Raw genomic sequence first — 23127 nt, 5'->3', positions numbered from 1 at the left:
GCAAACATGAATGCTACAAGCAAATACTTGATAAGGAATGACATCCAATATAAATAGAAGTATTATGGCCAAGCATATCGTTGTGGCATCACTAGGTCTTGAAAGAATTGATTAATGTGGTGGATGCATGGGGTTTATTGGACACTTCATGATGTTCACATAGACAAGGTATTAGAAAACCAAGTGGATCAAGGTACAAACAATCAATTGTGAAGGAATTCGACCCTCATTATATCTAAAATGGCTACCTTGTGTTGCAAATTGCACATCTATTTCTACCTGTTCTTCGACATTGATGTACTCCAAGGCAAGAAAGTTCTTTCATAAGTGTAGCATCACCTCACGTGCTATGATATCTAGGACAAAGGGTCCTTGCATGTCCATGTTATAGTATGGGTGAATAAGGAGAATGTTGAGTGACAACAAATGACATTGGTGTCCACATGACTATAAGCATTGACATGCAAGTTGACAAGCTTCAAGAACTCGTCATTCGCAAGCTCTACGGTGCTTGTTGTAGCCATCATAGCACAACACAATGCAAATGCATGTTTTCACATTAGACTTAGCTTTAAGCAAATCCCATCCATGCCACTCAAATCATTGTAGCATTAGCTAGGCTACGAGGATCAAAATGTTGTGTGGTACCACTTCATGCTTCTCTTACAGTAGGGCACACAAATGAACATCCAAGGAGTGACCAACCCATTCTTCTTGCACTATCTTCTAAAGTATATAATGAAGGTCGAGTCAATGGACCATTTAAACATTTGCATGGAGGATGTTACAAGACCTAGACATTGCCAAGCTAAAGGTCATTAATGCAACATTATTGAAAAACCAAATCTTAACAATGGAGTTTCTTTGGATTGCCTCCCAATATCCATCATTATGAAAAGCAAGGTTTCCCATTATCTTGAATCCTTGGTACACTTGAGTTGAGGTAGTCTTCATGCTCCCCTGTTGGTTTGTAATGCACAAGGATTGTTACTCTCAAGAAAAATATGTTCTACAAGTGCAAGGGATGTTATATTGTAGACAAGCTTGGCCACACTAACAATCTAGGCCCACTCACTAGCATGCTTGGAAACAACATTTCACTATGAAATAAGCTTATGTGATGCATTGATTATCATCTGGGTCAACACATAAAAGCCTTCTTTTAAAGTGTCTTGTTGCACCAATTGATGATTAGAGATGGAGTTATTGTCAATGGAGAATATGATTGACTCTTACTTCGTCATGCGCCAACAAATACAAAACCTCGTGCAAGACAACAAGGACTTTGAGATGCAAATAATTGAATATATGCAATGGAACATGTCTACTTGACTAACTCCTCAATATGGTCCTCCAAAAGACTATACTAAGAAGGTCCAACCTAGTGGACATAATAAGAAAAAAGATATAAGCAGTGCTTGACTTTGCACCATTTCTACACCTATTATCCATTTTCCTTAACTCAACATCTCTTCTATAAGTACATTATTACAAACACTATAGTCATTGTTTTTTAATGATGACATCTTCAATGTTATTTCGATAAGAACGGCCTAAAACAAGGTTAGTGTCATTTCGAGTTCATCTACTACATTGCATTATGTTCTAACATAGTAACTTGTCTCCCTTGTCTTTGAAGCTCGGAACAAATTTACGTAGACAATAATGCAGATAAAAGAAGCAAAAAACACACTTGCAAAAAAAAAAAAGGCTCAAGACAATTGCTTCTAACAAATAAAAGATAAAAAACAACTAAATAAGACTAGTTTTAACAAACATAGTACCCTCTTTTGAGAGAGTATTGTGATTGAAACTTACCCATGTATTGATAAATATGACAAAGACAACAACTTTAGTAAGTCTTTTGGACCTGCACATTGAATGAGCCTTATTTCATGTTAAGTGAGTTGGTGTGGGAGGGTCCACTACTATGAAGTCATTATTATAGTCAGTACATAAGCCTAGTTCCATGGATCCCCTTGGCCATTCACATGATGAGGAGAGGAGCTTGGAAGTCATAATGAGAGAATGATGATCAACCAATAGCTGGTAGCCCTTTTTACACGACTTCCTTGAGTAACTGAGGTATCTTAGTTTTGGAGTGCACTAACAACAACTTTCCATGAACATGGATATTGGAGATTGACTCAAGCAAGGGTCACTATAGAAATCTGGACTTGCTAGTAGGTGAGGATCGAATCCACATGCATCAAATGCAAGGAGAAATATAGGATGTTTCTTTACCTTTTGACAAGAATATTGGAAGGACATCCCTCCACAAGGTGTGCAACAGCAGGTGCGGCTTGTTCTAAAGGGTTGTATTTTTAGCCCTCTACAATGCATATCTATAGAAGGTGCTCGAAAACAAGCCGCACCTGCATTGTAGAGGGCAGTGAGGGGCCAATCGAGTGAGACTCTAAATAGTTCTATATTACGATATTTGATATTTTTATCAACTAGCCTTAGTTACAAACGAAAGGTTCATAAAAGAGGGGTAGTGAGGGGCCAATCGAGTAACACTCGAGGATGCATTGCTTTAGGTTTTATAAAATTTAAAATATAAAAAAATTTACATGGCTCAATTGTTTGACTTAAGTGATTTAAGTTAAGCTCATCTGTAATTTTAAAAAATTCATATTATATTGTTAAGTGACTAAAAAAGACATATCTTTCTTGTAAAATTATCACTCAATTGGGGTGGGGTGTATTTTCCTTTTGGAAGGTGCTACTTTATTGGCCCCTTTACCCTACTGCTCCATGTAGATGAAGCTTGATGATTTGGACTCCGTGGGTCAATTGGGGTTGCCCCTCTCATATAGTTGGTGAAGCCGAGTTGATTCGAGGATGGAGGTATTAGCTCACTGAGCCCCACTCTATCTATACATTAAAGTTGCCACAGTTATCATACCGATCGGCCATGGCGCTACTTTATTGGCCCCTTTACCCTAGTGCTCCATGCAGATGGCAGCTTGATGATTTGGACTCCGTGGGTCAAATTGGGGCTGCCCCTCTCATATAGCTGGTGAAACCGGGTTGATTCGAGGATGGAGGTATTAGCCCACTGAGCCCCACTCTATCTATACATTAAAGTTGCCGCAGTTATCATACCGATCGGCCATGGTGTTCCTTGTAGCCTCGCTGGTGCTTCTGGCAGTGCTTGCAGCTCTCTTCACCGTCGTCTCCTTCGTGTGCTATCCTCGCCCTACGCGCATCCCCTTCCGCAGCCGCCATGTCCTCATCACAGGTGGATCCAGCGGCATCGGCCTCGAGCTCGCCAAACTCGCCCTCCTCGAAGGCGCCTCTGTGTCCATCATGGCTCGCGATCTCGCTCGCCTACAGGACGCGAAGCGCTCCCTAGAGAAGGATACAGGCAAACAAGTGAGCGTCTACAGCGCGGATGTGAAGAATTTCGACAGCCTCAAGGCCACCGCCGACAAGATTGGGCCTCTTGACATCTTGATCTGCAGCCATGGCGTGTCCGTTCCCAAATCCCTGGAAGATTCCTCCGTAGATGATTTGAACCATGTGTTGGATACCAATCTGAGAGGTACCTTGCATGTTGTCAAAGCTTTGCTGCCTCTTCTAAAGCACCGAACAGAAGATCCTTATCCTGCCTGCATTGCCCTCGTGTCTTCACAGGCCGGTCAGGTACATCACAATTTTACATATTGTCTCTGGACCTTACTTCCTTGTTGTCTTGAGAAGCAGTGTAGGCTTTGTTTTTATTGAACATGTCCCTTGTTCATTGACCGTTTCCCAGTTTCACCAGTCTGTACCCGCTTGTTCAATGACTGTTTAATAGTAATTGTTGCATGATTTGCTTTCGAGGTCCCTCAAATTCATACACACAATTACGTTGGAGTGAAAAATGTATGCTTTGTTGAGATATTGGCAATCACACCCAGCTTAGCTGCTTTGTACGAAGGAGTGTGGGCTCAGGATGCAAAATCCCATATGCTCAGTGGTAGAAAGTGTAGCCCAATCTATCCCTATAAAGTATCATACTTGCTCTCTTTTTTAATGCAATGTCATAGTACTTTTGTCCTTCCAACAAAGTATTTGTGTCATTATCAACACACAAGACTTTGTTTATGAGTCCAAGTCTTAATCTTGGAACCTAATGCACTTGTGTGAAAGTCAATCTTAATGTCTATGTCCTCATGAGCTCACTCTTCCTCTTTCAATCTCCATAGCCATGTCCTAGATCCATGTATTTTCATATGCTTGTCCTGTGCTATAGTTGTTAGAACCTTGGATAAGCCTGGATATATATGATGGAGATCCATTCGCAGTATTTGCTATCATTTGCAATGGCAATCATTCACAGAACTTGATTCAGCTATGTGCTACTTTGATATTTCACCAATTGATTTTAAGCAGGGTTTCTTTATTGCTCACGACGAAGAAAATTGCCTCCAAATAGCCTTAGTCACCCTATTGGAAGTGGTCTATTGGGAAAGCCTTGCCTAAGTGGCAACCTCATCTCAAGATGACAAAGCAACAGGGAAAGACCTGACAACAAAACTAATGTCATGAACACTCATGCTTGTGCACCTTGATCCATGTGCTTGCCATTCGGCTTTGCATTTTTGTTAATGGTGGTTGATGATGATTACCAAAGAAGGCATTGGTCAATAGAGTAAGATCATTATGATTGTGTAGTGTTTTGCCTTAAATGGGCCGTTGGGCCATAGTCGCATGCAATCAAAACAACAATTGGCAATGGCGGAGTCTACCACAATGGAAATGGCTAAAGAATAGGAAAAGGAAATAACTAGAAAATGATTGAAAATTGTGAAACATGTATACTTGTTCACTCTTCATGATGCAAAGCTGAAAACTTTGAGAAGCAACTAACATAACTTCCAAAGGTAGTGAGAAACTGAGCGATGGAAACTTGTGCATGACACTTGGGCCAAATATTACAAAACAGGGAAATGGAAATGACGATGAAAACTCATAGGAAATGGAGTTTTTGAGTGAAAAGGCTAGAAAACAATAGTTTTTTGTGACTTTGCCATGGGAAGATGATACTTGTCCAACATTAGTTCAACTTGTCACATTGTCACACGCTTGCCTTGCTAGCGGATTGGTGTTGGCCAAGGGTGTTGGAAATCAGAGTTGTAGCATTGGAATGTGTGCACAAGAGGGAGAAGAGAGCTCAAAGTACAAGAACAAAATCTTGCTTACTAAGTTGCTTAGAATACAACTTGGATATACTCTTCTACACATGATAGTGACCTATAGGCTGTTTATATAGCCTTTGCCAAGCTAGGGTTAGGGTTTTCCTTGCCCCTAGGGCTATTCACACTCATCTGTCCTTATACTCCCTTGCTTATAATGGGTTCCTATGTCTGTCTTCTAACACCCCCCCTCAATGCCAAGGTGGCATTGGATTACAAAGCATGTAAGAGGTTCCCCCCCTTCTTGGGATGTCTTTATAAATCAGGCTTACAAGGTTGTTTTAGGTATATGATTTAAAGAGTCAAAACAGTCGATCTTCAGATGGATTGGAGGCATAGTTGGCCGCCAATTCTTTGGGTATATTAGGAGTGTTGGGACATTTACTAGTGATATACCCTGTCTTCTTGCATTTGTTACATTTCATCTTCTCAGGATACTTCTTCCAGCAGTTGTTTACAAGATGTCATTTTTTCTTACAGAAAGAACATCTAGTGAGAGCTGTATGTACCAATACTTGATCACGGGAAGTTGAAGTTGCTTGACTGTTGCTGCTTTCTTTGTGGTTCCTCTTTTCTTCATCCAAACAGGATTGAATGGTACTTGCCAATATAGGATCTCGAATGTTAGTGAGAGTGGTTACAAGAGTAGGAAACACCTGTTTTACAGCTTTTAGGAGAATAGCAATAGCATCTTCTTCATGTATTGGAGCTTGTACAGAGGCAAGCTGTGCCATAAGTCCCTTCATATGGGAGATGAATTTTCCCAAATCTTCTCCTGATCGATATTCCAAGCTAAAGAATTCAATTTTAAGGAAGATTTTAGTATTTTTACTAGTGGCTCCATAGAGCTTTTCAAGCTCATCCCATATTTCTTTCGCAATGTTTAGTTGATCAACATGATGAATCAGGGATTTATCTAAGCGTAACATTATAATTGCTTGAGCACATTGGTCATCCTCTATATCAACTAGATTTGCAGAGTTTACAGCTCTACTGCCTTGAATGAGAGGCCAATACCTTCTCTCCATCATTTTGTATTTTATAAGTACCTGCCATGGGTGGAAATCTTTGCCATCAAACTTTCGAATTTGAGGATGGACATCAGCATATGTTGTGGTCATTGGAAAGGTCTTACCACTTGTTAGGACAAGGGCAGTGTTTAGTCCCTTACAAATTTTCCACTGAATGCGGAAGCAAATTAGACAATTTGAAATCAAAGTTGTAATGAAGAGAAAGACTGAAAATCATATAAATGTAATATTTCAAAGTATGACTGTGGTGGTCATTTCTTATGTGCAAACTTCTTCCGAGGTTTAATAGTCTTTTTAGGTTTTAATGAAGCAAACCTAGACTGGACTTAAGGCTCCTTCTTGTGGTATGGCTTAGTAGATGAAGCTTGGGTTGAACAAGGTTGGTCTATGATCTCAATGCTTGTTGTTGATGATTCCGAGGAGAGTACAATGACACTCAATCCTTTTGATTTCATTGACCAATGTACTTGAAACAAAGTCACTCACGGTAGGCAATACACTTCTAGTGTATGATGGTCTATGTGTTTATAATTGTACACATAACCTTACAACAATATACGAAGAGAAATAAAAAAACTCACTAGATTTTAGTGAATGCCTAGCAAGCAAATGATTAGATGATTCATGATTAGTGTTTAGAAACACTAATGTCAAGCTTAGTGAAGTACTTGAATGGAACCCGGTTGGAAGTCGGCTTCCCAATGTCCATTGAGCATGTCCAAGAGCTTTTGAATCTGGAATAAGCTTCAGAGATTATGCTTCAGTGATTAGAATCACTGTTAATGAAGCTCAGAGTGAAAAAATGACAAAATGTCAAGCTTAGAGCTTGCTGGCTATGGCTACCACAAAACACATAGTTAGGGTTTGGCTTGTAGCAGCCAACAGAGGTTGAATTTCTCAGAGCCCTCTTAGGGGTAGATGGCCCACTAGGGGGGCTAAAAAAGCCCTATGGTAGCCACCATTAATGCACCTCCTACAACCCGTGTTTCAACATGAGGTAGTCGCCTGCCCAGAACTGTGCCGTTCTGACTTAGAACGTAATGCCATCCTTTTGCGCGTCTTATTCCACGGTCTATGGTGATAGGCAGCTGCGCCTTGAGATGTGGAAGAGTTCCTCAGAAGGAACCAAGAGCTGATATGGCCTCCTTTGTCCTCCCCAAGTCCTCTAATGGAGGTAGGTTGCAGGCAACTATGGAGAAAAGAAGGATAAGATGAAGGAGATGATAGCTCATGTGCACTTAGTGGTAGCTGAGGGTATAGGAAGCTGAGGGGATCAGAGGAGGCTCTGATACCATGTTGGAAATCAGAGTTGCAGCATTGGAATGTGTGCACAAGAGGGAGAAGCGAGCTCAAAGTACAAGAACAAAATCTTGCTTACTAAGTTGCTTAGAGTACAACTTGGGTACACTCTCCCACATATGATAGTGACCCATAGGATGTTTATATAGCCTTTGCCAAGCTAGGGTTAGGGTTTTCCCTGCCCTTAGAACTATTCACACTCATCTGCCCTTATACTTCCTTGCTTATAGTGGGTTCCTATGCCTGTCTTTTAACAAAGGGAAGATGGTATTTGCCTAGCATTAGTTCAACTTGCTGCATCGCCACATGTTTGCCTTGCTAGTAGATTGCTGTTGACCAGTTTGCCATATGGCAATTGCTAACATCAACACTTCTATTGTTTGCTTGCTAGGTGACCATGCTACCCATCCCTTGTGTTGGTGGATTAATGACGACCTTAATGTGAGCGGTGCCTAGGTTCATTATATTTCCCCCATTAGCGGTGCGGTTGTTTTCAAAGGTCAACTTGAATCAAGATCATCCAACCACATTGCCTCATGCATGGCATAATCATTTGTTGCCTAACATCCCCTCTCAACTCAAAAACTCTAGCCAAGAGGGACTGCAAAGCTTAGCTTGGTCTCAAAGTAGCTAGGGCATTGGACAAAGGATGCACATCAGCTGCCTAATGGCCTACCAAGGCTACAGAGGCAATTAGAAAGTACCTCTATTTTACCCCGAGAGTTCCCATCCCAAAGTAGCAAGGGGATTAGTCAATGGGTGCTCGTCGGCTGCCCAAGAATCTACCAAGACTATAGAAGTGATAGTTTTCTTTCCTTAGGAGCCCAAGTATTTTTTATGGACTTTTATTCTTCTTTTCTTTTGATTTTTTTAAAAATCGTCAAATTTTCTTTAGTATGTGTCCAATGGAAAAGGAATGGTTAGCTCACATGCTTGTCAATAGGGAAACTATTCAACCGCCCACAAGGGTGTTGATAATGAAGTAATGGTGAAGAGGTATGTAGGTGACTAAACCATAGGTGGAGACTACTCAGGATTTGAAGTGAGCAAGGTGCTTATGGGTGCTGTGCGCAATGAGATGCATAGAGTAATGCTACATGATGCAAATAAGAATGCTCATGCAATAAGGTGCCACTTGGATAGTGTCCCTTGTGGGGGAAAATTTTCACTTGCCCAAGCATATTTTTACAAAGATGATGATGATTATGCGATGCAAAGGCTAAGTACAATATGGAAGGGATGTTGATGTCGAGAACAAGAAGACAATGCCGAAACGTGAATATACATAATACAAGCTGTATCATTACAAGAGATGTTGTCTTTGATGAGAGGGACATTGTGTAGTCCACTGTATCGACCAATTCCTTTGAGCCTATCTCTCAGCTTGCACTTTTTGAGATTGTGCTGTTTGAGCTTGGTCTTTTACTCACTCTTGACTTGCCAATAGAGTCTTTGACTCTTGGGCCCCCTTCTGTGGATGCGTTACCTTATTGGGACTAGCGTACTATGCAAGATTTAGGGATCCTTCCATTAGATACAATCTTGGAGAGACCCAAAAGATTTGCTAACATAGTTACCAGGAATGGGGAACGGAACCCCTTGGAACAGGGGAAACGCCCAAAGTTAGGGAACAGGAACTGAGGGAATGACACACACACACACACACACACACACACACACACACACATATATATATATATATATGAGAGAGAGAGAGAGAGAGAGAGAGAGAGAGAGAGAGAGAGAGGTCACACACACACACACACACACACAATCAACACTTAGCATCTAGAGATATGAAGACTTGAAACACATAGAAATGCCTTTAATAATTTGATCACAAAATCATTGACCAATTATATGGTATTATGCGTAGCTGATTGTGATGCCCTTGTATGCACTTGCAGGATATGCAGATTACCAAGGTTGATGGATTGATGTACTCTTGTGAGTTGATGATGGTGTCACTCAGACTTGGATTGTAGACTTTGGTGCCTCTTTTCATGTTGATGGATTGATGTACTCTTGTGAGTTGATGATGGTGTCACTCAGATTTGGATTGTAGACTTTGGTGCCTCTTTCCATGTGACTCCTTGCTTGGAGTGTTTTGGTATGTTCAATGCAGGCATTTATGGAAAGGTGTATCTTGGAAATAACCATGCTTGCAGTATTGATGGGATTAACACAGTACACTTGTCTTTAGACAATGGTTAAGAGCTTGTGCTAAAAGATGTTAGCTGGCATTAAAAAGAGTTTACTATCTGTTGGTTAGCTTGACTTGCATGGCTACACCACACTGTTTGGTGGTGGTTGGTGGAAAGTGAAAAAGGGGTCCATGCTGATTGCAAAAGGAACCAAGAAGAGCACTTTGTATTGTTTGCATTGCAAAGCCTTAAATGACAAGTTTCTTATAGTTGCTGAAATTTGCAGCCACTTGGAGTTATGGCATAAGAGATTAGGCCATATGAGCCAAAAAGGACTTGATGTCCTTGCCTCTTTGAAGAGGGTTCATGGAAAAGGCTCTAAACATGACTTTTATAAGGAGTGTCAGTTTGGAAAGCAAATTAAAAATTCCTTTTACTCTGGTGTCTCTCGTAAGTCCAATGTCTTGTATGTAGTGCATTTTGATGTATGTAGTATGCTCGTGAAATCGTTGGGTGGTGCTGCATATTTTGTCTTCTTTATAGACAACTGTTCCAAGAAGATTCGGATGTACTTGTTGAAAAAGAAAAGTGAAGTGTTTGCTGTTTTTAAAACTTTTTATGCATTTGTGACCACTCAGACAGGTAGAAAGCTGAAATCCTTGAGAACTGATAATGGGGGTGAGTTCACATTGATTGAATTAAGTCCTTTTGTGACTTGCATGGTATTAAGAGGGAGCTTACAATCCCTTACAATCCTTCTTCAAATGTGGTGGTGGAAAGATATAACAAGACTTTATGTGAAAGAGTGCGGTGCATGCTGTCCACTGCTAATCTCCCTTCTTGCATTTTGGGGAGAGGCACTCAAAACCGCGGTTCACATTTGCAACCACTCTCCAAATAGATCCTTAAATAATGGCATCCCTGAGGAGGTTTGGTCTGGCAAATTGGCCTTATATGACCATTTACGCATATTTGGGTTTGATGCTTTTGTACATATTAGGGATGAGCTGAGGAACAAACTCGACCCAAAATCCACCAAAGGCATTTTCATGGGCTATGGTAATGAGGGTGAATTTGGCTACAAAGTGTGGTTACCTCAGTCCAAGAAAATTATTCATAGTCGTAATATTGTGTTTAATGAGGCATAATTGTTGAAAGGCGCTTTAGCCTCTAATGAAGATATGAAAAATGTGAAGTTTCAGAGTTTGCAGCCACCCATTACTTCAGAAAATGGGCATCATGGTGGTGTATCACAGACTGAAACTGATGATTAGCCGGTTATTTTTGAACTAGATGATGATGGATACCAAGTAGAAGCACAAGGAGGTCATGGATAGCAAGATAGACTTGTGATTATGAAAATGCAAGTGCTGGAAATGAAAATGAAGGTGTTGTACAGCATGAACAACATGTTGAAAATGGCTTACAGCAGCCAATAAATGCTGAAAATAATATACCTCTAGATGTGGACCCAATTCCTGAAAATGTTGATCATTAGGTACGCAAGTCTACACGCGTAATAAGGCAATCACATAGGTGTGACCCCTCCTTACATTATGTGATGCTTAGTGACGAGGGTGAGCCTCTTACATACAAAGAGGCCAAGTCATGTGAGTTCAGCAGTATCTGGGAGCTAGCTATGCATGAAGAGATTAAATCTCTATATGTAATTGATAATTGGGATCTTGTGTCACTATCGAAGGGAAGGAAGCCACTTCCAAACAAATGGGTGTACAAAGTCAAGATAGTTGACAGGAAACCCAAGTACAAGGCAAGGCTAGTTGCCAAAGGGTATGCACAAAAGGAAGGGATTGACTTCCAAGAGGTCTTCTCATGTGTTGTGAAGATGACCACTTTATGTGTGCTTTTTGCTCTTACTACTGTTTTGGATTTAGAGCTGTATCAAATGGATGTAAAAATAGCTTTCTTGCATGGTGACATCGATGAGAAAATCTACATGAAATAGCCTGAGGGCTTTGTAGTTCCTGGAAAAGAGCAGATGGTGTGTAAACTAAAACACAGCCTATATGGGTTAAAGCAAGCACCAGGGCAGTGGTACAAAAAGTTTGACATTTTTATGCTATCTCATGAGTTTACACGCAGCCATGCAAATTATTGCTTGTACATGAAAAGGATACAGATGGCAGCCCCATAATACTTGTTTTGTATGTGGATGATATGTTACTAGCTAGGAAAAGAAAGACTATCTTGGATGCTCTCAAAAATCATCGGAAATCAGCTTTCTCCATGAAAGATTTGGGGAATGCAGAGCATATTTTGGGCATGAGGATTCATAGAGATAGAATGCAGAAATTGCTGTCTTTATCTCAAGAAAAGTACATTGGAAAGGTACTGGACAGATTTAACATGGTTGAAGCTAAGCCTTTTGGGATACCCTTACCTCCTTATCTCAAGCTTAGCAAAGCCAACAGCCCGAAAGATGACGTGGAAGCAAATGCTATGAAGGGTGTTTCTTATGCATCAGCTTGTGGCTCTCTTATGTATGCTATGGGTGCTACTCGTCCAGACATTACTCATGCAGTGGGAGTTGTTAGCAGGTTTATGTCAAATCCTAGCAAAGCACATTGGGAGGCTGTCAAGTGTATTCTTCGATATCTTAAGGGTACACAGAGAAAAAGTATTTGCTTTGGGCAGGGTACACTTAGTTTGCAGGGTTATTGTGATGCAGACATGGCAGGTGACTTGGACACTTGTAGGTCCACCAACGGGTATGTCTTTACAGTAGCTGGTGGAGCTGTTTCTTGGTGTTCAAGGTTGCAGAACATTGTTGCACCGAGTATCACTGAAGCTGAATACATATTAGCTACTGAGGCTTCTAAGGAAGCTATATGGTTGAGCAGACTTGCAGATGATCTTGGCATGTCTATGGGTATTGCAGTTTTGGGATGTGATAGCCAGCGTGCTGTGTATCTGGCTAAGAATACCATGTATCATTCACGCACAAAGCATATGGATGTGCGATATCACTTTATCAGACAGATTCTGGAAGATGGTCAAATCCCATTGACCAAGATTAAAACACAAGATAATCCTACAGATGTTCTCACTAAAAGTCTAAGCAAAGCTTAGCACAAGCATTGCATTCGACTAGTGGGAGTTGGTTAGCTAGAGGTTTATATCGGACCTTTAAGTGGAAGGTTGTTGGGATAAAGGCCCGGTAACCTCCGTGTATAGTACACGCACATTGTACATGTGAACATACCCTTTACGTTTCCTAAGTATAAATACATTTTATTCTTTGTGTACCAACACATATTGTTAGTACACTCTAATCGACTCGTACTTTCACTCTGCTCACACTCTCTTTAGCCGTCACACACGCTCACTCTTGCTCGATCTCCATCTCTCTTAGTTGTGCCCCTCTTAGTCCAACATATGAGCACTTTGATGGAGCTAGGGATGAAACTGTCCATGCATGATGGTAGTGAGATGCATGATGTTGCAATCTACACATAGGTTGTTGGTTGTCTTATTTATTTTTGCAACATACGTTTGACATACAGTTTGTAGTATCTTAGGTGAGCAAGCATTGCCCCTATGTGGCCGGAGAGGTGGGGAGGGAGGGGGGGAAGAGACTTGCAGCTACACACTTATAGCGATTCAGATTGGGCTAGAGACTTAAACACTTGACAGTCTACTAGTGGATATTTTTTCTTTTTGGACTGTCCATGTATTTTATGGCTTAGTAAGAGAAATCTATAGTGGTTATCTCATCTCGTGAGGCTGAGTATAGGGCAGCCTTTATAGCAATAATTGAATGTGTATGGTTGCGTAGATTGCTAGTTGATCTGTAGGTTTTGTTGAAGGATTCTATACCCATTCTCTTGGACAATTAGTACTATTGCAGTAGCATGAAATCTTGTGTTTCATGCTTGCATGAAACACATTGAAATTCACTACCATCATGTCATAGAGAGATCTTATGCAGGAGAGATTAGCTTGATGTATGTTTCCACATAGGAACATGTTGCAAATATAATCACCATGGCTTTATCACGTCAGAAGATTGAGGATTTTCACAAGTCCTTGAACTTGTTACCCTTTGGTGATTGATGATCCTTGTATCTCATCGCATTGGCATTGCAAGGGGATGTTAGAATTTGCCAATTTGGGGGGGTGCCCCATGTAAGTTGTGTGGTGTAGACACTTATTAAAGTGTCAAAGTATAGACACATAGGAACATGTTGCAAATATAATCACCATGGCTTTATCATGTCAAAAGATTCAGGATTTCCACAAGTCCTTGAACTTGTTACCCTTTGGTGATTGATGATCCTTGTATCTCATTGCATTGGCATTGCAAGGGGATGTTAGAATTTGCCAATTTTGGGGAGTGCCCCATGTAAGTTGTGTGGTGTAGACACTTATTAAAGTGTCAAAGTATAGTGTGTTTAGAACTTTAAAAGTAGTGACACAAGAGTCTAAAGTTAAATTAACTCCAGTTAGAGTTACGGATAGCCTGCCTTACTTAAGACCTATTATACTTTCATTCTATCATTCAAGTACTTGCATCTTTTGAGTGTAGAATTACGACCCTTGCTCTTTGCCTTGTCTTCACTTTCTTACTCGCTCTCTCTCTTCCTCCATTTCCAACAATGGATACGTTTAACAGTTTGCTACCATTGTTTCAGCACAGTACACCCGATTTTGGTCAATTTGAGCAACCTATTTTGGTCAATTTCAGCACCCGATTTTGGTCAATTTCAGCAACCTATTGAGGGTTTACATGCTGAACAATAGCCTAATTTTCAGCCCATTGATTAGGGCATTGCTAATGATGAAGTGGCCGATGAGAGGGCTGCTATTCAGGTACCTAAAACAGTCCCTAGATGGATGTTGGATAGATTATGGGACAGCAAACAGTCCGTTACGCTTCCTGATAGGACTAGAGCAGCCACTTGCCATGCACAGGGTAACTTGGTTGCATAGGTACTTGTAGCTATTGTGTGCAATGAGGAACCTATTTCTTTACATGATGCTTTAGCTCAAAACATAGCTTCTTTTACGCCTTGACAATTGTTCCTACACAAAAAACAGCAAACAAGTCTCTGGTTGCACGTAGCTTCGCTCACTCTAGTCGTGTGTTGATGCGCAACGCTCTTGCTTGCACCCAAATGCTGAAAACACGGCCTTTGTGTCATGCCGAATCTTCCTCTTCAAGTCTCTCCATACATAATCAGCCCCTAACACTGCTGTTATACCATGTCAAAGTGCAGCGATGTGGAGGCATGTGCAGGGACTGATAGTAGATGTTGAAAACGGAGAGAACAAGGGTTAATCATGGGGATCTCTCCGTGTGTCTTTGGCTTGACAATCTTTAGAGAATGCATGCCATCATTCATCCACCACATGGGTTTAGGCTGAAGGGTTCAAGCTCAAAATTATTTTGATGGTTATTTAATTTGCTTGTAGCTCTTGATTTTTTAACTCTCACTTGTTCCGCATGAAACCTTATGCAAGTTCAATCCACCATTTCATGAATTCTCAAAAGATATCACGGATGAGCCACATGTAGGCGATTTTTCCAAAGGAGTATTGTAGAGGATTTTGACATAGTTGGTAGTTCGATGGATGATGTTGGTTTGGGACAATATTCTAGTGGGGATAGTTGCTTACAGTACTTTGATCTAACCCGTTGCCCTTTGATCTAACCCGTCGCCCACATGGCAGGGATCACAAATCTGCAAGTCTTGAGTGGATGCAGGTTGAACCCCCATGCACATACATAGGGAAGGAAGACCAAGTTGAGAGAGAGGGTTGATACCAAATCAGTTATACGTAGACCTTGATCAACAGTGAGTACATGAGTGCCTAGCTGAAGTGACTAAGCCAAATATAAATACATGAAAACTAGAGGCAAAAAATCCGATGGAATTGTACATATTGAACTCCAAATGTGCCTGATCACATCCATCTTGCAACTGTAACTTTTGATCCAAAAATCCAGCCTAAAATGAGACAAAAGTCCTGAGTTTTGTTCAAGTATGAGATTTCAAGTCTAGGTATAGGTAGTCTTGCTGATGTGTAGTCCCAATTTTAACGCCAGTAATAAATAGGATGAGCATACATTCCATGGTACTCTTATGAAGCCTATAGTTTAATGCAAGTTTGTGTTTCTCTACAAAAAGTATTACTGTGATTGTGCACAAAGAAGGCACGTAGGGCACAGTGACATACTGGATCAATTGGGTAAGCTAATTCAGCTGTGAAATAGATTATAGAAGCATTGGAAGCATATGAAACTGTATGAAACTTATAAGTATTATTTACCTGTCGTCACATAAAAGGTGTAAACTGAGCATTTTTGATTCATTGTTTTAGACACTATTACATGGTTATCCAAAAAAATAATAACCTTTAATCACTCACTTTAATGCAGGTGGGTTTATATGGCTATACAGCTTATTCTGCAAGCAAGTTTGGTCTTCGAGGAACTGCGGAGGCTTTACAGCAGGAAGTCCTTTGCTACAATATTCGAGTTTCAGTCATCTATCCACCTGACACAATCACACCAGGATTTGAGAAAGGTAATCTGTCCCATTTAAAAGCATTTAAGTGGATACATCTTTTGGTTGATTGGGAGCAACAACGGTTTTCTCCCAAGGACTTACATGATTCACTCATGACTTTGTTTGGATAGAGAATGCTTCAAAACCAGAAATCACAAAGTTGCTTTCAGATTCCTCTAGTGTCATGAGTGCTATAGATGTTGCAAGGAAGGCATTGAATGGCATCAAGCAAGGGCAGTTTTCCATTCCTTGCAACTTTGATGGGTCCATGCTATGCATTGCAACGGCAGGGATGTCTCCTCAACCGTCTGTACTACATGCATTTGCAGAAGTTATGCTGTCAGGGTTGATGCGGATAGTTGCACTTTGTGTGACATGGAACTGGTACCACATTTTGTCAAAGTGGCATAAGAACCAAAACAAGTAAGTCCCATGGCTGAAATTTCTTTTAATGATGAAACCACTCTAATTGAAAAACCATTATAGTAATCTAGCTGTCGGTGTATAAGAATGTTGTGTATGAAATGATACTTTTAGAGCTTAATCTGCTTTTCCACCTGCTTTCCCTCACCAATGTTAATAGTGTGTAGTCAAAGCAGCACCTTCTTGTAATATTAGATTGTTTAGCAGGATGATTGTACTAATATGATTTTCTCTTCTTGTTTTATGTGGTTGGGCTGCTTCAGAGTCAAGTAGGTGTAGAACTCCACGAGCTTTTGGACCTTTTTAATTTGAAAAAGTTGACAAGCATTTTCTCCACGAAATAGCAACTTGCAATGTTCAGTTCCTCCTTGATTTCTGGAGATGCTTCTTCTCAGCAATTTATTCCATGTGGTGGTGAAGCTAATTGCTGTGTTGGATGTGTTAACCATGCCAGTTTTAGTGATGGTGAAGCTAATTGCATGTGATTGTTTCAAAGTTATTTGGCACGCTTCTTGATTTCTCAACTGAAATATTGTAAATTATAAGATTTTTGCAAATTATCCCAATCCAAAACGCGGCCAAGCCAAAACACAGCAAACGGTAACATTTTTGCAAATAGGAACTTAACCGGGTAACAAATGCCTAGAGATTTCCTCAAGAAATGGTGAAGCTAATTATTGTGTTGGATATGTGAGTAGAAGAGCACTTGAAGTGTAGGCTTCAAAATAGCACTCAATTGACCTAATGAAATAGTGGAGGTTGTGGATAGTGATTTTACACACTTCGTTTTTTTATTTTTTATTTTTGTTTTTTTGGGGGTAGGGGGGATTTCTAGTCGGCATCCTTTATTAGAGAACATTAGTACAATGCAATATTAAAGTGTTTCATGGTTTTTACCTTCTCAATGAATGAGTGAGGTCCAACGCTCTTGGCAAAATGTAGCAGGTCTGACTATTTTTAAAGAATGGTTCCTTACATGCTTTTCGATAAGGTTCTGATATATGTACAAATTGCATAGTGCTCAATACATGGAACTCGGGTAAGCCTTGCATTGAATCTATGATATATGTACAAATTGCATAGTGCTCAATACATGAACTCGGGCAAGCCTTGCATTGAATCTCTTGGTATGTAGATGGCCTTAGTTACGGAATTGGGTAGAGTATGTTATAGAATTTGTTAATCAGAAGCATTTGAATTGAAAAGTGTGGAAATAGCCAAATATTGTAGTCAAATAATGTGTCTTATAGAAATATAGGAGGCATCAATTGTAAGTAAGGCGGCTTGCAATTGCCATATTTACCAAATTGAGTTTGTTTTTAGGATCATTTTTCCATACAGTTTTTTCATGTTTCTATTCTTTTATGGGATTCTTCCTTGCTAGTCCAACCTAGTGTGTCAACTTATATACCTCTTCTCTTGCAACTTGTCAATCCAACCTATCCCCTCAACATGTATGCTCATTGATGTAAATGGCAGGAGATGTATACCTTTCGTTGGAACTAAAAAAGTGATTGGTATCAAAGGGCATGTGGAGAATTTCTAGGTTCTTGTCACTCACCATGGTAGAAGAACAATCGAACATCTCTTGCAATTTACTAGTCCAACCTATTGCCCCAACATGTACGCTTGTTGAAGGAAGTGGTAGAACAATTTCACTCTTTTTGCAACTAAAAGAAATGTGGTGGTGGTAAGAAGAAAAAGAAAGAAGAAAAGAAAAAGAAAAAGGAAGACGACTTATTGTGATCCAATGACATGTAGAATGTGTTGACTATGGATAACTTCTAGGTTCTTGTTGTCACTTGCCATGCCTCTTTGTAGTAGGATGTTGATTGTTACACAAGTAGCCATAGGTGAAGGGACATCCATTGGTGTGGGGAAATGAGCTTGCATTATAGGAGGAAGGAAGTGGGAGAAATGTGGAGGACAAAGGAAGACCTTGGACAAGCATATAATGACAAACTTGTTGATGCTTGGTTGAACCCTTTGCCAAGGAAGAGGCATTATCAAATGTAAGCTTGTGCCAATATATATACATTGAAAAGGTTTTTCTTTTCAAGACTAATGCTTTGTGAAACTTGTACATCTTGGATTCACCAAAACAGTGAGATCTTAGAATAGCTAAAATTCCAACATAAGCATCCACTAAAGTTAGCCCATAGCCCATTTAGGGGTTTGCATGGACATGACTCAATTTTAGCTCAGAAGTACCTCTAATTGAGACTTGTAATGAAGTCGGCATTAGACAAAATATAGATACTTCATAGACATGATGGAAATGGTTGTATGATGATGGGCCCATAAGGGCTTAGGAGAAAAATCCAAATTTGTGTATATCATGTATTACAACTTTGATGCACATTTTACTCATCAATTTGCTAAGAGTTTATGACAATTGCAAATGTTACTACTATTTTTCACTTGATTTTGATTCAAGAAGCCTTGTTATTATTTTTTTCTATGAGTTTATAACAATTATAGGTGTTCTCACTACTTTTTACAAGTTAGAACTATCAACCTTAAAAGCTACTTTAGATGGGGATAAAGAACATGGAGCTAATTCATTTGATTTGAGTAAAGAAGAGACCCAATATTAGATTTTTCGCAAGTTTATGTCAACTATAGTCATTATTGTTACTTCTCATGAGTTTGGGTTATCTGATATTGATTGATTGCATAGCATTGACTTTTGGGAAAAGTAACTATGTGAGGGGAAAGTTGAAACCCAAAGCTATAAGCTAGAGAACTAGTTTTGCTATGTTAAGCTTTTGGCGCAGGTCTTGAAGTTAGATAGTCAATTATAGTAGTGTAAGTACAAGGAAAGGCTCCAAAAAACACACTTGGTGTTGCTTGAATTGATGAATACATGTGATGCCAACATTTCTTGCTCCATATTGTTGGAAATTGGTGTAGCTCCACATAAAAAGGCATAAACAATCAAATCATTACCCAAATTAATAGAAAAAGAAATAGATTTGGATGTATAGTGTGTAAAGCTACAAGAGTGCTATGCAGCATGTAGTGGAGAGTTGGTGAGGTTGTAAAGAAAAATATTGTGACCTTACTTATTCACCAAAGTATGTGTCCTAATATATATGATTCAAGTGTACTGATGCTTGTTTCTTTATGCACATAACTTCTCTCATTCACTCTTTCGTGGAACCAATGAAAACTTGCTATGCCCATATTTGTTGCTTAAGGGCATTATGAATGGTGACACAACAAAGAACAAAGCATCAACAGTCACATCAATTGGTAGAGTCAAATGAGAAAAACAATAGTTGTCTATAAATGTTGGTATGTAAAGGCCATTGAATATGTTACCCAAAATTGTAGAGTTGAGAGTTGTGTTGTCCACATTCATGCAAGTACAATTGTCTTAAATTTACAATTTAGGTCTTAGCATCTTTAAGTTGGTCTTGTGTCAATACATATTTCTCCTACCTTTGCGTGTTAGCTCCTTGCTTCTCTTCTCTTGCTTGGAATCGACAAGTTGTACTATCATGTATGGTGTCCTTGAGCAACATGGCATGAATAGTTGGCCAAATGTTACTTGTGAATGGTGTATTGTGTAAAGATGCAAGAGTGCCATATAATATGTATGGTGGAGAGTTAATATGCGAATATGTATCTTGCTTTATGGAACACAACCATGGCTAATTACATCCTTTACCAAATGTAGATGGGAGCCATATCTAGCCTTAGGTTACTTCCATGCAATTCTCTACATTGACAACTCTCCCACTCCATTGATAGTAACAATGTATGTCAATCTTTGCCTCATCCATTGTTCTTTGGCCTTGGTGGTGTCAACTTATATACTATCATGAGAGTTCCTTTCCTTATGTTTCTACTTTGGGCCACTCACCACCCAAATGGTACGGTTTGATGGACCATAATAATACGTAGCGTGCTCTAGCCTCATACTCGATCACCAACATAACATGACTTACCATGATCCTAATGTAGTGCTTCATGTGACTTCACAATGTGTAGTTATAGCAATGTCTTTCATGGCCTTCTCAACCATGTAGTGATGATGGACTTTCCAAGTTGCCACATTAGAATTGCTTATTCTTTGAGTTTATTGTATAACAATTGGTCCACCTTGTCTTTGAGACAACACTTCATGACATTTAGCTTGTCATTTCTTGAATACACTCCTCTTAGTAGAGTCATGGTCTTTTAGCCAACGAGTGAAGGTGTAGTGCATGCCTTGTGAACCAAATGCATATGTTATGCTTTTACTCATGAAAATTCAAAGATCGCTACGTTTGATGTTACACTATCTAGGAGATTTGAGGTAGGAGTGCCATGTTTATGCTATTTGACAATGCCCATCTTAATATTGATAAAAGAAGTCACCCAATTTATTAATGTCAATAAAGCAGAAAAGAAAGTTAGATTGTGGTAGATGTTAATTCATGAAATTGAGATCATGTCGTAAATCTCTTTTAGGGACCACTTCTTTGTTCTCATCATAGCCAATTGAGAGATTAAGGGGTAGCTCTTGGTGATCTTGTTTCATTGTTGGGAACATACGGGTGTGGAGGATGCCTTAATGGGCAGGGCCGACTTGAGGTTGTTCAAGTTGAAACTATTATTGCCTAGCACCTTAGAAGGATACAATTTGATCGTGTTTTCACCTTAGTTTGTGTTTTAATGTTTTTATAACATATACTATGGTAGTGATATGTGTATACACTTAAAACTATTTGGGCTTTTCCCTCGTTAAGATGTTTTCCCTTGGGTTAGTACACACTTTATCTATAGTTTGCACTTATCTTTTGTATCTTCTTCTCCTTCATGATCTTAAATAGTAGAGCTATGATCTTTCTCTTGCTCCTTCATCTCTCAGCCATCATTGCTTGCATTCTTGCCTTGCTCTCTTGTTGAGAAAATTATTGAGAAAGAGGAGATATGGCACAATTGCAATCAACAAGACAATGATAATGTAGTTGAACGAATAATAAACTTTATTCAATAGAGAAGGGCAATTATGGCTACCAAGTATAAGTGATGGGCTAATACACTTGGGCTAATACCCAAGCCAATAACTAGCACCAAGGAGCCTAATTAGCTCTAATATAGCAATGTCTACAATGACAAGTACTCTCTAACAGTCTAAGGTTGCAAATTGATTATATAGAACAATTGATGTGTATCAGCATGTTGAGTGAATATCGAGAAACCCTTTGGTAGGTAGATGCACCACGATGTGGGCAACAACTCTTCTTGACATTCTAGCTTGAGATAATGGCTATAGCTTTAGTTAGTTAGCTCCCTAGGTAGATAGGTAGATGTAGTCCAGATTTCTACCACTAGATATCTAGCCAACTTGATATTTGTATAAACAACCCAAAGATCAAATTTGGAAGATCCCAACAACAAAGTTGTAGTACACAAAGAGATGAATACTTCATCTTTTCATTATTCTAAAAGGAAATGGTTGGATCGAGAGATATTGGCTTTGCAAAACTATTTACAATGAAGGTGGTAGCTAGGAATTTACTACTTGATTAAAGGAGACTTTTTTGGCCATTTTGCTACCTTACGTGATTAAGTCTTGCACAAAGTTCCATTATAATTTTCAACTTCAACAAATTTTCTCTTGATATAGTCTTTTCTATACTTTTTTTTTTTTCGATTTTGCAACATCAAGTACAACAACTCCATAACGTCATTCTCATGTTGGAAGCATACAAATTGCTTTTGTGATTTGGGGATACTTCATGGGTTGTGCCTTAAGTAGTTGATTGGCGCAATGGAGATAGGGGAGCAATGATGGAGTCAATAATTTGTTGTCACATATGAAAAGATTAATGGGACAAACTACCTACTTAGGCCCTATAGGATTTGATGTGTGCTAGTTGCTTAAGGGCTATGGAATGTTATTGTAAGTATTGAGAAGTAGCTTGAGTCTGTTGCTGCAATTGCTACTGTAGCTACTACTTTTGAAGGCATAGTGGAGGAGGATAATGCATGTCCAAGTAATGTGGTGCCAAATGTTTTATATCTACTGAATAACAATCTAGATGGGATACAAAGGATGCAAAACCTCATGTATTAATGGCTCTTTTTGTAAAAATGGCAATCATACCTCATATTTAATCATGTAAACCAGCAAAGGAGGTTTGAGATGCACTTGCTAAGCTCTATCAAGTGTGTAATGAGGTATGTGTGGTATGTTGCCTAGATATGGAAGCAATTGAATTTTGAGTATATGAATGACGATGATTCCAGGTATGTATTTCTCATGAGAATAAATGATCTCAAGGAGAAACTTGGTGCAATTGACCAAATTGTACCAAATGGCACGTTGGTTACCAAGGTAGGAAGAACAATCTAGTCGATGAGCTGACTTTAGTGCTATTGTAAGAAGAATAATCTAGTAGAAATCGGCCTGTGATGTGTACATGTGATTATGCATTTGTTATAGGTCATTAAAAAGTCATGATAAAGGCCTCTTTTGTTGATGGCTTAAAATCTAATTCTAATTATGAAAAAACTTGGTAAA

The 23127-nt window shown here is 39.4% G+C and overlaps 1 protein-coding gene across 1 annotated transcript; it reads left to right on the top strand.

Annotated features, from left to right (window-relative positions):
- Positions 1–3000: 3000 nt before the first annotated feature.
- LOC148016159 (3-dehydrosphinganine reductase TSC10A-like) lies at positions 3001–17105 on the top strand. Its single transcript, XM_087664415.1, has 4 exons — positions 3001–3648; positions 16058–16205; positions 16319–16610; positions 16874–17105. Exons 1-4 carry the CDS (start codon positions 3118–3120, stop codon positions 16881–16883), a joined length of 981 nt encoding a protein of 326 aa, XP_087520541.1. The 5' UTR covers positions 3001–3117; the 3' UTR covers positions 16884–17105.
- Positions 17106–23127: the final 6022 nt, after the last annotated feature.

The sequence above is a fragment of the Lygodium microphyllum genome, chromosome 23, assembly GCF_053477565.2.
Source record: "Lygodium microphyllum isolate KBCC chromosome 23, Lygodium_microphyllum_v1.1.10, whole genome shotgun sequence".
Classification (NCBI taxonomy): Eukaryota; Viridiplantae; Streptophyta; class Polypodiopsida; order Schizaeales; family Lygodiaceae; genus Lygodium; species Lygodium microphyllum.
The sequence above is the reverse complement of the archived record's forward strand: the minus strand, read 5'-3'. Positions and strand labels throughout refer to the sequence as shown.

What these genes read in the sequence shown, in the direction of transcription:
- LOC148016159 (XM_087664415.1), top strand. Translation starts at nt 3,118, where the DNA reads ATGGTGTTCCTTGTAGCCTCGCTGGTGCTTCTGGCAGTGCTTGCAGCT. An exon ending in TGTCTTCACAGGCCGGTCAG is followed by an intron (nt 3,649 to 16,057) that starts GTACATCACAAT and finishes ACTTTAATGCAG; the next exon opens with GTGGGTTTATATGGCTATAC. An exon ending in CACACCAGGATTTGAGAAAG is followed by an intron (nt 16,206 to 16,318) that starts GTAATCTGTCCC and finishes TTGTTTGGATAG; the next exon opens with AGAATGCTTCAAAACCAGAA.